The following is an 11917-nucleotide window of genomic DNA, read 5'->3' as shown; positions in this document are numbered from 1 at the left end:
AAATCTAATTATTTACCTTATTCTAAATAAGCCAATATTATGATTATGGTGTTTACATGAGTTGCTTTTAGAATATTCTTTTCATGTTCCCGTTTTACATGTTATAGTACATAGATCGATTAATGGCACACGTCATTATGTCCCAACGCGATGCCATCCGACGTCCCCTCCAGGATTTCACGTATAAACATAGAGTTCATCTTCGTTATGATGCCATATACAGTTTTGGGCGTTTCATTTTTAATTTACTGAAAGCTTCATTAATTTTTAATTTTTTGTCATGCTACACTTGCAAACAGACAACGATGTTGTTGAAGCCATGCTCTTTCTGTATTTTATATTTTACTTGAGTTTTTATATTTCAGCCAACTTTTACTTTTACTCGACTACATTTCCTAATTAAAATGTATACTTTAACTCCGACACATTTCCCTGAAGCCAGTGTTTCCCCTGCCATTATATTAGGGGGGCGGCCCCCTTGAAGGTCAAGTATTTAAATTTATTTTCTCTATAGCGCTAGATCACAACAGAAGTCATTTAAAGTTGTATACCTTTCCTATAGAACAGGTCTATACCTTGTTCTTTTATTAAACAAATTAAATAGCCTTATGTTATTTATCTTATTAACACGACGGCATGTCATTTCTGTCTCTACGTTACATGGTCACGCTCTCTGCATTGCGCACAGCCGAGTTCCGCCCCGATGCGCACACACAAGTGAGCACACTCCCAACTAGTATTTGTGAATATTAAGCCGCAAAACGACTATTTAAATATGAATTCTGCGTAACTGTGGTAATGAACGGCGCAGACGCGCGGTTTTGTGTACTACTCGTACTGAAGCGCGCGTAACGCTTCCAGTGATATTAGCGTCTGCCATCTCACTAATGAATAAATACATGAACAACATCTCCAGAACTGCTCTGAGAGTCACTTCATGAGCATTTTACCGTTGCATTTGAGTAAAATTATCTTCATATCATATAAACACAGGAATGTTAAGGTATTCACGGCAACCCGTCAAAATAAAAGTTCGGTTTAACTTGAAGACATTGCGGCAGAAATATATTACTATTGTTCAGTAGAATGTATGTAATAGGCTACTACTACTACTAAAATTATTAAAACCTTATTTTTAAGGAATAATCATACAATATGTCTTCAATGTTTTAATTATAATATTAAATCCCCTTTATTTTCCAAAAATAAAATTTGTTTAATTTTCATTAAAATGAAATGACTATCATGCCTTAAAAAATTTCAATACACAACACAGAATTTCTGAGGAAAAAAATCATTAGGCTATTGTAAGAATAAATGAAACATGTTTTTATGCTTTCAAATAATAAGACCTGTTAAAAGACAGAATTTGGTAACAATAAACATAAGGTTGGAAAAAATAAAACATTTCATAGGGCACTAAACATGTAATTTTTGTTAAACTTTTAATAAATTGATGTTAAATTGTTTAAGTTTCATGATTCTAATTAATTAGTCATGTTTTTTGATTAATAAAATTTAATGTAACCATTAAAAGGAGTCCAGAAAAATTAAAACGGAAAAAAAGAGACCCCCCTCATGTGCAAACAAGTGCGCGCACAAGCGTGGATGATTTCATTTTCCACTCAAATTGAGTCTGGGGTGTGCGATATACAGTATATCTTTTGCGATGACAATATGGTAGGCTAAGTGTTGTTGTAATGATGTGCGATCTGAAATTATCATGTATATCATTGTAGCATTTGGACCAATCAGACACACGATTTTTCATTAGATTTAACAAATCAATTATTCATTAGATTAACAAATAGTCACAGACCCCTCACCCAATAAACATACTGAGTGCTAGGATGTCTGTGAACGACACCAGGCCCCTGGTTACCATGGCAACCAGGACAATTCAGCCAGATCAGATAAACTTTACGACCTAAAAGTATGTAGAGAGAATCTTCCCCCCTACTCAATTCTCTCTAAAACAGACACATACTGCTATAGGAAACGACTTCTTTCATTAATTCATAGACAAATTTGTCTATGACCTTCCTATCATGCTTATCCCCAGGTCATTGTGTATGATTACTATCTTCTTGTATATGGTCTTTTGTATTGTATACTGTTTTATGCATGCTTATGATAGAACCACTCGTTCATGTAATCTTACCTATATGTAATCTTACCATGTTTAGTATCTATGAATTCGTCTTCTGATGATCTAAACGAGAGTGTATATTATATGTTTGTACATAGGCAATATATTAGTGTTCTAACAATCCTTAGTAATTTTGCATCAACACCCAATCGAGTTCCATATGCAAATTACCATGCTCTCAGACAAAGGGTCATAAAACCCCCAGTACTTCCAACCTCCCGCTTGGAATTTCAGCCTTTCTCACTGGACAAGCCCATCCTGAGAGGTGTGAATCTTCTCAGACCTTAAAGGGCTCACGCACAGTTCTGCCCAGGCTTTCTGCTAAGGCTTATGCTAAATCTTCTGATTGCTGCCCGTGTGGAGCCAGTGTGGGCGTGCCCGGTGGGCTCCAACACATAGCCTTTCAGTCGGCGGTTCTGTTAAGATTCTGAGAAGATGAGGATGTGAGCTAGAACGCTTCTGCAACCCTTAAGTCTGCACCAGGCTTCGGCCTTGTCTTTACATTCACCAACGATCCTTGGATCTCAGCTGACGTCTCTCTTAGCTCTTCATCATCTTCATCTCCCGACCACCACAGAGTCAGAATAACATATTTTAGGAGTTCATCACTCTTTAAACCCGGAAGAAGGTGATCGCGACTCCTACACCACCGAACCTCGGAAGACTTTCATCCGAGACTGCATCCGGACGCTCAATCCAGGCCAATGCAATGCAAGTATCGTACATTTAACTAAACGAAACAGAGGTTATGGTATATAGAGGTTTACGATTTTGATCCTTGCTACATGCTCTAATGCATTAATACCGTATGAAAGTATTTTCTGTGGCCATGAAAATATCCTTTCCTAGAGTTGATATGAACTTACACTGAATGTTCGCTGGACGAACAGATTAGTTGAGGGCAATTTAATTCTGCTACAGTTACTACTGGCAGCTGATATAAACAATTGTAATTAATCAATTGTAACTGCAGGTTAAATGCATCCATGTCCCCTCTGAGATACATTAAACTGTGTAAATACATCTAAATGCTATTTCATATGCAGATTCCAGAAATGTTTTCTTATGTTGAAATGAAAGACACTAAGTACCGGATGAAGTGCTTCTTATTCGTACCCAAAAATACAAAATGGAAGAAAGAGTTCAAACTGAACATTCTTGCTACTCAAGCGGTGTATGAATATTTTTATAGATATTTATTTGCTTCTTTTCCATTTTGCATTTACTTGTACTTTTACTTTCAATACTTAAGTACGAAAAGTATTTTTTAAATCTTAAACGTACTTAAGTACAATAAATATCACATACTTTAAGACTTTTACTCAAGCAATATTATAAACGGTGACTTCAACTTCTTCCAAAGTAATTTTCTGGTAAGATATCTGTACTTTTACTTGAGTATGGCTTTCAGGTACTTTATACACCACTGCTGATTTGGTGTGCAAGATCCATTATTTTGAAAACATTTGCAGCTTAATTTTTTTTTTTTTTTTAGGATTATTTGATGAATAGAAAGTATTTGGTGTAATGAAATCAATCCGAGCAGCTGAGTCCTTAACCATGCTATCCAGTGCGTTGTGATTGGCCGAATTCCTCAAGCGTGTGATGGAAATGTTGCGTCCCTTACCATATTGTGATGCCTGCGGCAACCACGTGACAACCCCGGGTTGGACTCCGCTTCGTCCACGGTGAAAGCCGATCCGGCGATCGACAGCGCAAAGTTGAAGTATTTCCTCAGCGACCAGCACGGATCAGCTCCAGGCATGACGAAGCGGATATCGTCCTCTTTTGGAAGGCCAAACAAAGTAGTTTCGCTTTCACAACGAAACACACAGCGCCTTCAGGACATGGCGGCAGCGGCAACAATACTACAGCGAGAATAAAAGTTACGCCTTCTTTCTTTGCGTGAGCATTTGGGCGGCGTTATGCAAATCTTCCCAGATAGTGACGTAGGTATGTGGGGGTGTGTTAGAATGAGCCGTTTTAGGTAGGTGTGGCTGACTCTTAACTTTTATAAAGAATATCTCTTTGGATTTGAGACTTTAGTCTTTGCAACTTTACAGATCTTCTTTATGCACCAAGAGCTTGTAACACTCCAAAGAGAAAGGAAAAATTGAAATCGCATCATATGACCCCTTTAATGTCTTTGTGACTTCTGATCAACTTAATGCTGAAAAAAATTCTTACTTTTGAACGGAAGTGTATCACTTTATAATAATTTTCACTAACACTAAAACATTCCAATGCAAAACAGATTTTTAGAAGCACTTCACTGACTTTTTGTGTGACGTTATGACTAGCACAGCAACACTGACTTTCTTACATATAATCGGTATCATAAAACAACATCCTATTGGAATAGTCTGAATATCCTTTTGATTTCTTCAAGGTGTTGAGTTCAGCTGACACTAATAATACACCGGCAGGGTAAACCACCCATGCCGAACAAGGTTAACATTCATAGAACACCATGGAAACCTGGGGCTGTGCATGAAGCTGTCCTTGAATCTTTAAGCATAAATTTAAAAAAAGTGTCTTGAAAGTGTCCTTGTGCACATCGTTTCCCACACAGATATTAATAAATAAAGAAAGGTGACATAAAAAGGGTGGGAAAAAGCAACAAATTTACAGAGTTCTGCAATGTTTTCTATAGAACTCATTTCATTGTGTAAAATGCTATCTGAGAAGTGATCTATGAATGTAGGCAAGCTTTTCAAAACGCTAGCTTTCGAATGGAAAACAGGCCAAGGCCCCAAGGACACTCCCCCTGAGGATATCTGCTCCCCTCAATCCCTTGAGCCTCAATCCTTTTATTTTCTTCTTATTTTCAGAGTATACAAGGGAGAATTTCAGACTCAAGACAGCGATAAAATCAAAAGAGCTAAATCAATTTGTGGACTTCAATGTTCAAAACATTAAATACAGACCTAAAATGAATTTTTCATTCCTCTCAGTGTGCTTTAAACAAGTTTTGGGACACTTAAGTAAATCCAAAGTTCACGCACAGAGTTCACACAGTTTAAACTGTTAGCAAAGTAATGTCGGCTAGCAATTCCAAGAGATTGGATCTGGCATTTACACACACAATATGATAAAAACGTTCTGTATTTACCGTGTCCGTAAGTTTGTTGGACTGGGTTGCCCGTCGTAGACTGAAAGGATGTCAAAGTCCTCCTCTAAGGCAAAGCCTTGAAATACCAACTGTATCCGGTTGTGTTCCTGTGCCACAATCACCCATGTGCAGTTGGCGTAGTTGGGATATCCATATGGGTATCCGGGGCTTTCTATTGTCCCATTTGGACTGTGTAGTGTGTGACTGCAGTTTTGAGCTGTAAAACGGAGAAAAAGAGAAGAAAGTATTAAACAAAGTGGATGGAAAAACATTTAAATGCATTCAAATGAGAAATCCAGGCAAAATCTAAACGCTATTATCGATCTAAAAGATCTTGGAACCAAAATGTGAATTTAATTTATTTATTCCTTATCAGTAAGTAGGTGTAGAACATTTGCAAACAATGCTTTATGATTTACAACCTTCTGACGTGATGAATATGTTCATTTGCCAGTTCGGTCTGTGCCTTTAAAGGATTAATTTACATTCATTAATGTGTTGTTTGATCTGACAGGGCATTAAATCATTTGTAAGTACAATAAAATGCTTCCACATTAAAATCCTTATAATGTCCATGTAATTATGTAAGTGTGTACTCAAGATGCATATAAATAAGACAAGCTAAAACGACTGTAATATTTATCTATTTTTACTCATGCAAAGTTATAGAGCAGTAATATTCAATTTCAAGAGGCAATTAAATTAACATATGGTCCAGCACATGAATACTGTCAGCTGCCCTTGCTATTGCCACAGCTTTATCAGTGGTCAAAAAGATGTTTCCACGGCAACTCCGCAAAGGCAACAGGAAAAAGGAATGATACCACCCATGGTTATTAATTTGACTAATTTTAATAACTCCATATCGCCTGCAGCTCAGACTGCATTCCTCAGCATTAATTGCATTTCTCTTTTGCATACTTGTCAACGACCTCTTATAAAATATTGCACTCAATCTGAAATTTTAATAACTGTGTGTGGCTCCATCCATCAGTGAAAAGCCTGGCCTAAATTACTAGTTCTGGACAGGTCCGTAGCCCCACTTTTAATTAATAGTCCCTTCTTGCTTTAATAATCATTAATGTTCTCAGATTTTCGCTTTTTTTTTTTTTTTTTTCTCCCCCCACACTTCCAGATACATAGGCCTATAGACTAGTGCTGTCAAACGATTAATCGCATCCAAAATAAAAGTTTTTGTGTATAATATATGTGTGTGTACTGTGTATATTTATTATGTATATATAAATACACACTCATACAGTATATATTTTGAAAATATTTAGTATTTACATGTACATGTACATATTTATATTTATATAATTTATATTATATATAAATGTATTTAATATACAAATATAACATTCTTTTCTTAAACATATACGTGCATGTGTGTGTATTTATATATACATAATGATTATACACAGTACACACACATATATTATGTAAACAAAAACAGTTTGACAGCACTATTATAGACTATTTAATGATTTAAAAGCACAGTTTATAACTTCAATGTTTTCAATTCTAAACCATATGTATGATTGAGAATTTAACACATTGAAGTTATAATTTTCAAACATATAGGCCTACACATATGTTCTTAACTTAACTATTTAAAGATCAAATTCTACTTAATTTCAGATTCCCAAATAAGGGAATATTTGATAATTTTTAGAAAGAAAAAAAAAACAGATTTTGTTAAGGGACATTCTTACAAACTTCATAAAATTGATCACAGGACTTTTTTTTCCCTTAAGAAGCTCTTCATGAATCCATCTCCGGGTTTCTCACATTTTAAGTGATTTGAATAAAGTTCAAGTGTCCATTTGAATGTATCGAGCTGAAAGGAAGAATGAAATGCATTATGTAACCTCTTAATGAAGGGTAACCCCCACATTCACAGCAGCAGGTATTTTCTTTTCCTTAAGCATAGATTTACAAATGCATTATGAAAGTAACAAGTGAATTGAGTTGACCTGCATTAATACAGTGCTGCATAAATCTCTAAAAAGCTCCATACAGTAGTATTTCATCCATAACGCTTTATTGATTTTTTACAAAAGAGTCTCACACAGTCACAATGTCATGTGTGTTTGCAGTTATTTCTGACAGAGGCACACATTTAAACTCTTTCTGAGATCCCCGAATATTGGTCTTATACTAGGGCTCTTTGCAGCTGTTTAGTGTTTTCCCAAAATATTGGTGAAGTAAAAAAGGAGAGAGAGCTTTGACCTTGTTTAGCACGACTGCAGAGACCACCTCTAGAGTCAACCAATGTTTGTTTTGCCTCCGCTGTTGTTTTGCTGCTACGGGGCTGCAGCGCCTCGGCATGACACTTTGATAAATCGATCGCTGCCGTGCCATACTACGGCAGGACAACAATCCTTCAGATTGCCCGCAATCAGAGATCTTAGGAGGGAAGGGGAGTGGGAAAGGGGTGGGCAAAAGCAAGAGGAGGGGGACGTCTGTATGAGCAGCTGGACTGTACTTTGTCCACCTCTTTAACTAGAAGTCAACACACCATCACTGTGTTTCAAAACCTAGTGAGTGGCCTCCAGAAAAGCATTTTATGGCACAAAGACTGTTCCAAAAACAAGCATCACATCTATCCATCAGAGAAGGCAATCTCAGAATGCATGCATCTATCCAATCCTGTCCAATATAGTGGATAGAATTGTAGATAAATATTCTTAAATATTTTAAATGCTATTATATATTCTTATATTTAAGCTCACATTAAATATAATACAATAAAATACAATAAAACGTTGACAGAGATTATTCCATAAAGCTTTGATATGTGTATGAAAACATGTGACATCAAAATTCATTGCCAAAGCACAGCTTTAGAACATACCCTGGAATTAGTTTCTTTGCGTGACATTGGTTGGCAATAACTTAAGATTCATAACAAGAAATCACATTTCTATGCCTGTTATCTGCACTAAAGCAGATAACATGTTCTCTGTTGATTTGTGCTCTCTTTTGCCATTATCCTGTTTCCAGCTTTTCCCCTATGTTCCCATACTCAGTGCATCTACTTTCTTATCTCCAGCTTCCAGCAGACCAGCCTGATGTGGACTGGATTGAAGTATTAGATCTTTCACCAGAGATGGATGGATATATTATCTATGGATAGATTAGCTTAATTATTTTAAAGGAATAGTTCACTCAAATTTAAAATCTCACCCTCATGTTGTTCCAAGCCAGAAATACTATGAAAGTCAATGGGGACCAACAACTTTTTGATTACCAGCATTCTTTAAAATATCTTCTTTTATGTTCAACAAAAGAAAGAAACTCATACAGGTTTGGAACAACATGAGGGTGAGGGTAAATTATGATTTTTGGGTGAACTATCCCTTTAACTATACTTTTTTATCTATTAAATATTATTAGACTTTTAACAAAAAGTGAATATTTTGTAAACGTTTTAACACATTTTTCATGTATAGTTAATATTTTTTTAAATGTTCTTTAAAATGGGCTTTGAGTTAGAATATAAATTATATGCTACCTCAAAACAAGACATAAAAATAACAATACTACAAAATTAAAATTCAGTTTGATGGTCTATGGTTTAATTTTAACAGTTTTGAAAAAAAAAAAATACTTGATAAGAGTCAAGATATCGCAACGTGAATCATGTATGAATGTATGAAGTGGTAAAGTATTGATTGATTGCATTTTAATTTTAGGAAGCAACTTTAGTGTGACTTAATTAACATTCATGAGCAAAGCTTTAACCATAGAAGTATTCATAAATCCTGGATTGTTTTGTTTTTCTTTTTATGGTTAATCGATTGAGTGATTAAATGACAAATCTGAATAAGAAAGCTTAACAAAACTTGTGAAGTTCATTTGGTTCCAGGAATTTGTTTTAAAACAAACGGTTTTGAATAAGAAATGGTTCTCGATTCCCAACTGTGAAATAATATATAAAGGAAGCGCAAGGTAAATAGCATATGTCTTGCTTACGGCACGATTACTGCTTATTAGCGTGTGCTTTGAGACGTCCTGTGCATTGTGAATTGGGTTGGGACTAATTTCATCAGTCCACCTGTCTTCCTGCACCTGCGTCATTTATTTCCCTGAAAGTGAGACGAGACATGCAGCAAACACATGCAGGTGAAACCTCCCACTTCTGACAGAGTTAAAGCTGAGGCTAATGCTTCGCCAGCCATAGCAGATAATCTTTACAATCTCTGGAAATGCATTCCCTTTAGCTTTGCTGCCATAGCTCTGCTGTAAATTGGGCACCTAAGAGACAAATGGGTCTGACTCACCAGTTTTCATAAGCACTTCAAATCGATCATATTTCCTTTTTTCAAGGACCAGTGGAAAATGCCATTATAACCTGAGTTCAGTTACACCATACCAACAAGGCAAATGTGAATGGGGATTTCAAATATGCCAGCACAAGAGGAAAAACAACCTTCTTAGTTCCACAAATCTCTCTATGTACAACCAGCTGCCTTCTAATGTGTCAAAGCATCGGCTGCAGGCTCCATCATATCTGCATTAACCGAAGAATGCCCGCCATTACAATGGAAATCGGCAACCTCAGCTTTCCTAGGTAAAACCATACATTACGCTAATGTTAGCGCAATGTGATTGCGAAGAACATTAATAGAAAGGCAAATGCTGTGGAAAGAGGAGAAAATTAGCTCTACTTTAGTGAGGCGATGTATTTGTTGTATTCATTGGGTCAACAGATAACTGAAACAGCTGGAGTCAGCATGACACTTCCAGGTGTAGATTTGAATTATATTTGTCTCTACAATGTTTTAACATTCATATTTGCATATTTATCAGGTTAATAGCACTTAAGTACAAGCACACAGCTTGCTTGTTGATCTGAGGAAATGTTTTCATATAAATTGACCTACAGAAGCAACTTCCATCCCATAATACGTTTTCTCAGTTCATGCATTTTGCAGGAATCAAACCCATGACCTTGACGTTGTAAGTGATATGCTCTGTTGTTTGAGTAACATCAAATGCATTCGCCATCAACACAATATGTGGAAGTTTCATGAATATTTAATGAGGTAAACTCTGATGCTGTTTATGATTGGCTGTCTGTTGCTAAACATGTTATTGGCTCTGCAATTTGAGGTTAATCAAAAGGTTAAAAGAGTATTCAGAAAGCAATATAAATTAAGCTCAATCACAACATTTGTTCTGTGGCATAATGTTGTTTTCCTCAAATATTAATTTTGACTTCTGGGTTGCATTGCGATACTTACAATGGAAGCAAATTGTGCCAGTACGCAAACATTAAAATACTCAAAAGCATTGACAAAAATATGTTAACACGATGGGAAAAAAATCACTTACTAGCTTTTTCTGTTTAAAGGTAATAATGTCTAAAATCCTAACATGACCGTAAACGGATGAGAACAGCTCAAATAATAGATCATTTATAGCATAAATGTAAGTGCTTTAAAAATATGTTTTTTAGCTTCACATTTCTGCTTGTAAATTCTCCAAATATTGGTCCCATTTACTTCCACTGAGGCATTCTCAATGCAACCTTGATTTTTGCTTTTTTAAAGAAAAGAAAAGAAAAGATGTTAATCAACATTGTGCCACAAATGCATTTGATACAGTCAAATGCGTGACTTGTATTGAATCAGAAATACTGCTTTAAGAAGATCTAGGGTCAAACACGGTGTGAAAAGACTGTTGAAAAGTAAAAACATGCTTAATTGCAAGTAGTCTCTTCTAATAAAGTATTTTATTATCATGGGCATCAGCTCAAACACCTCTGTATTAAGTTCCAATTAAATATGCATCTACAGTGTCCACTAAGATATGCTGTTGTGTTTGCATGAGGCGAATGTTTTAATTCAGCCTGGAGCAGAAAATGATGTCGACCTGCATGTTGAAGTGATTTAGATATTCATTACATTATGAATATTACAGGTTATTGTTTTGTTTCTTTGCCATGAGCAAAGAATGCTTTAAAATGGACCGGGTGGCCTCGATAGCTCAGCATTTCAAAGAGATGTTCCTGACTGAGCAGAGTGCACACAGAATTTAGTGCACTTTCAGCCCCATTATGGAGCCACAATGGCCCAGTGTTCAGATCCTACATGGGTCTTCAATGAAACTGGCTTCGGTCGGATCCAGCCATCGTAGCTTTGTGCAGTTAATCTCTCTGCCTCCTCCTTCTAGCGCACAGGCAACGATTGAGGGCCAAACCATTGAGGAATTACCGAATTACTCATGCTGTTTCTTTTCAGGGCTTAAAACTTCATAGCTAAGCATTGCATTGCTTTTCTCCATGATTGAAGTTGTGTCTGCAAACAAGCTTGTTTAGATTCTCTTTAAATAAACCTACAGTTCCTTTTATGTGGCTCTGAATGAGGGGGTGAACAGGGAATGAATGTGGCCCTGTTTGTTTATTGTGCAGAGGCAGTATGAAGGTGTCCCCATGCCAACGGCTAAGACAAGAGTGAGAAAGAGGATAGACTTTTAATGAAGAACTCTCTGTCGCCCCCTCACTGATCGCCATTCTGATAAATCAGACCTCCTCTCTTCAAGGCTGTAATTAATGGACTGAAAGGTTAAGATGATTGGGGCTACAGGTCCAGAGGGGCCCAAAACAATAACAACAGGATTGATGGAGGTTAAAGTACAGTAAATTCAAG

The 11917-nt window shown here is 36.3% G+C and overlaps 1 protein-coding gene across 1 annotated transcript in view; it reads right to left on the bottom strand.

Moving 5' to 3' along the window:
* The window catches only part of LOC107664708 (CUB and sushi domain-containing protein 2-like), a 24658-nt gene that overhangs the window by 5350 nt on the left and 7391 nt on the right, over positions 1-11917 (bottom strand). Inside the window, exon 2 of the mRNA XM_016455355.1 lies at positions 5262-5478. Within this exon, the coding sequence (XP_016310841.1) occupies positions 5262-5478 (217 nt within the window). The remainder of the gene's footprint in view (positions 1-5261; positions 5479-11917) is intronic.

The sequence above is a fragment of the Sinocyclocheilus anshuiensis genome, unplaced genomic scaffold, assembly GCF_001515605.1.
Source record: "Sinocyclocheilus anshuiensis isolate Anshui unplaced genomic scaffold, SAMN03320099.WGS_v1.1 scaffold523, whole genome shotgun sequence".
NCBI lineage: Eukaryota > Metazoa > Chordata > Actinopteri > Cypriniformes > Cyprinidae > Sinocyclocheilus > Sinocyclocheilus anshuiensis.
This window is presented reverse-complemented; position numbering and strand designations above follow the sequence as displayed.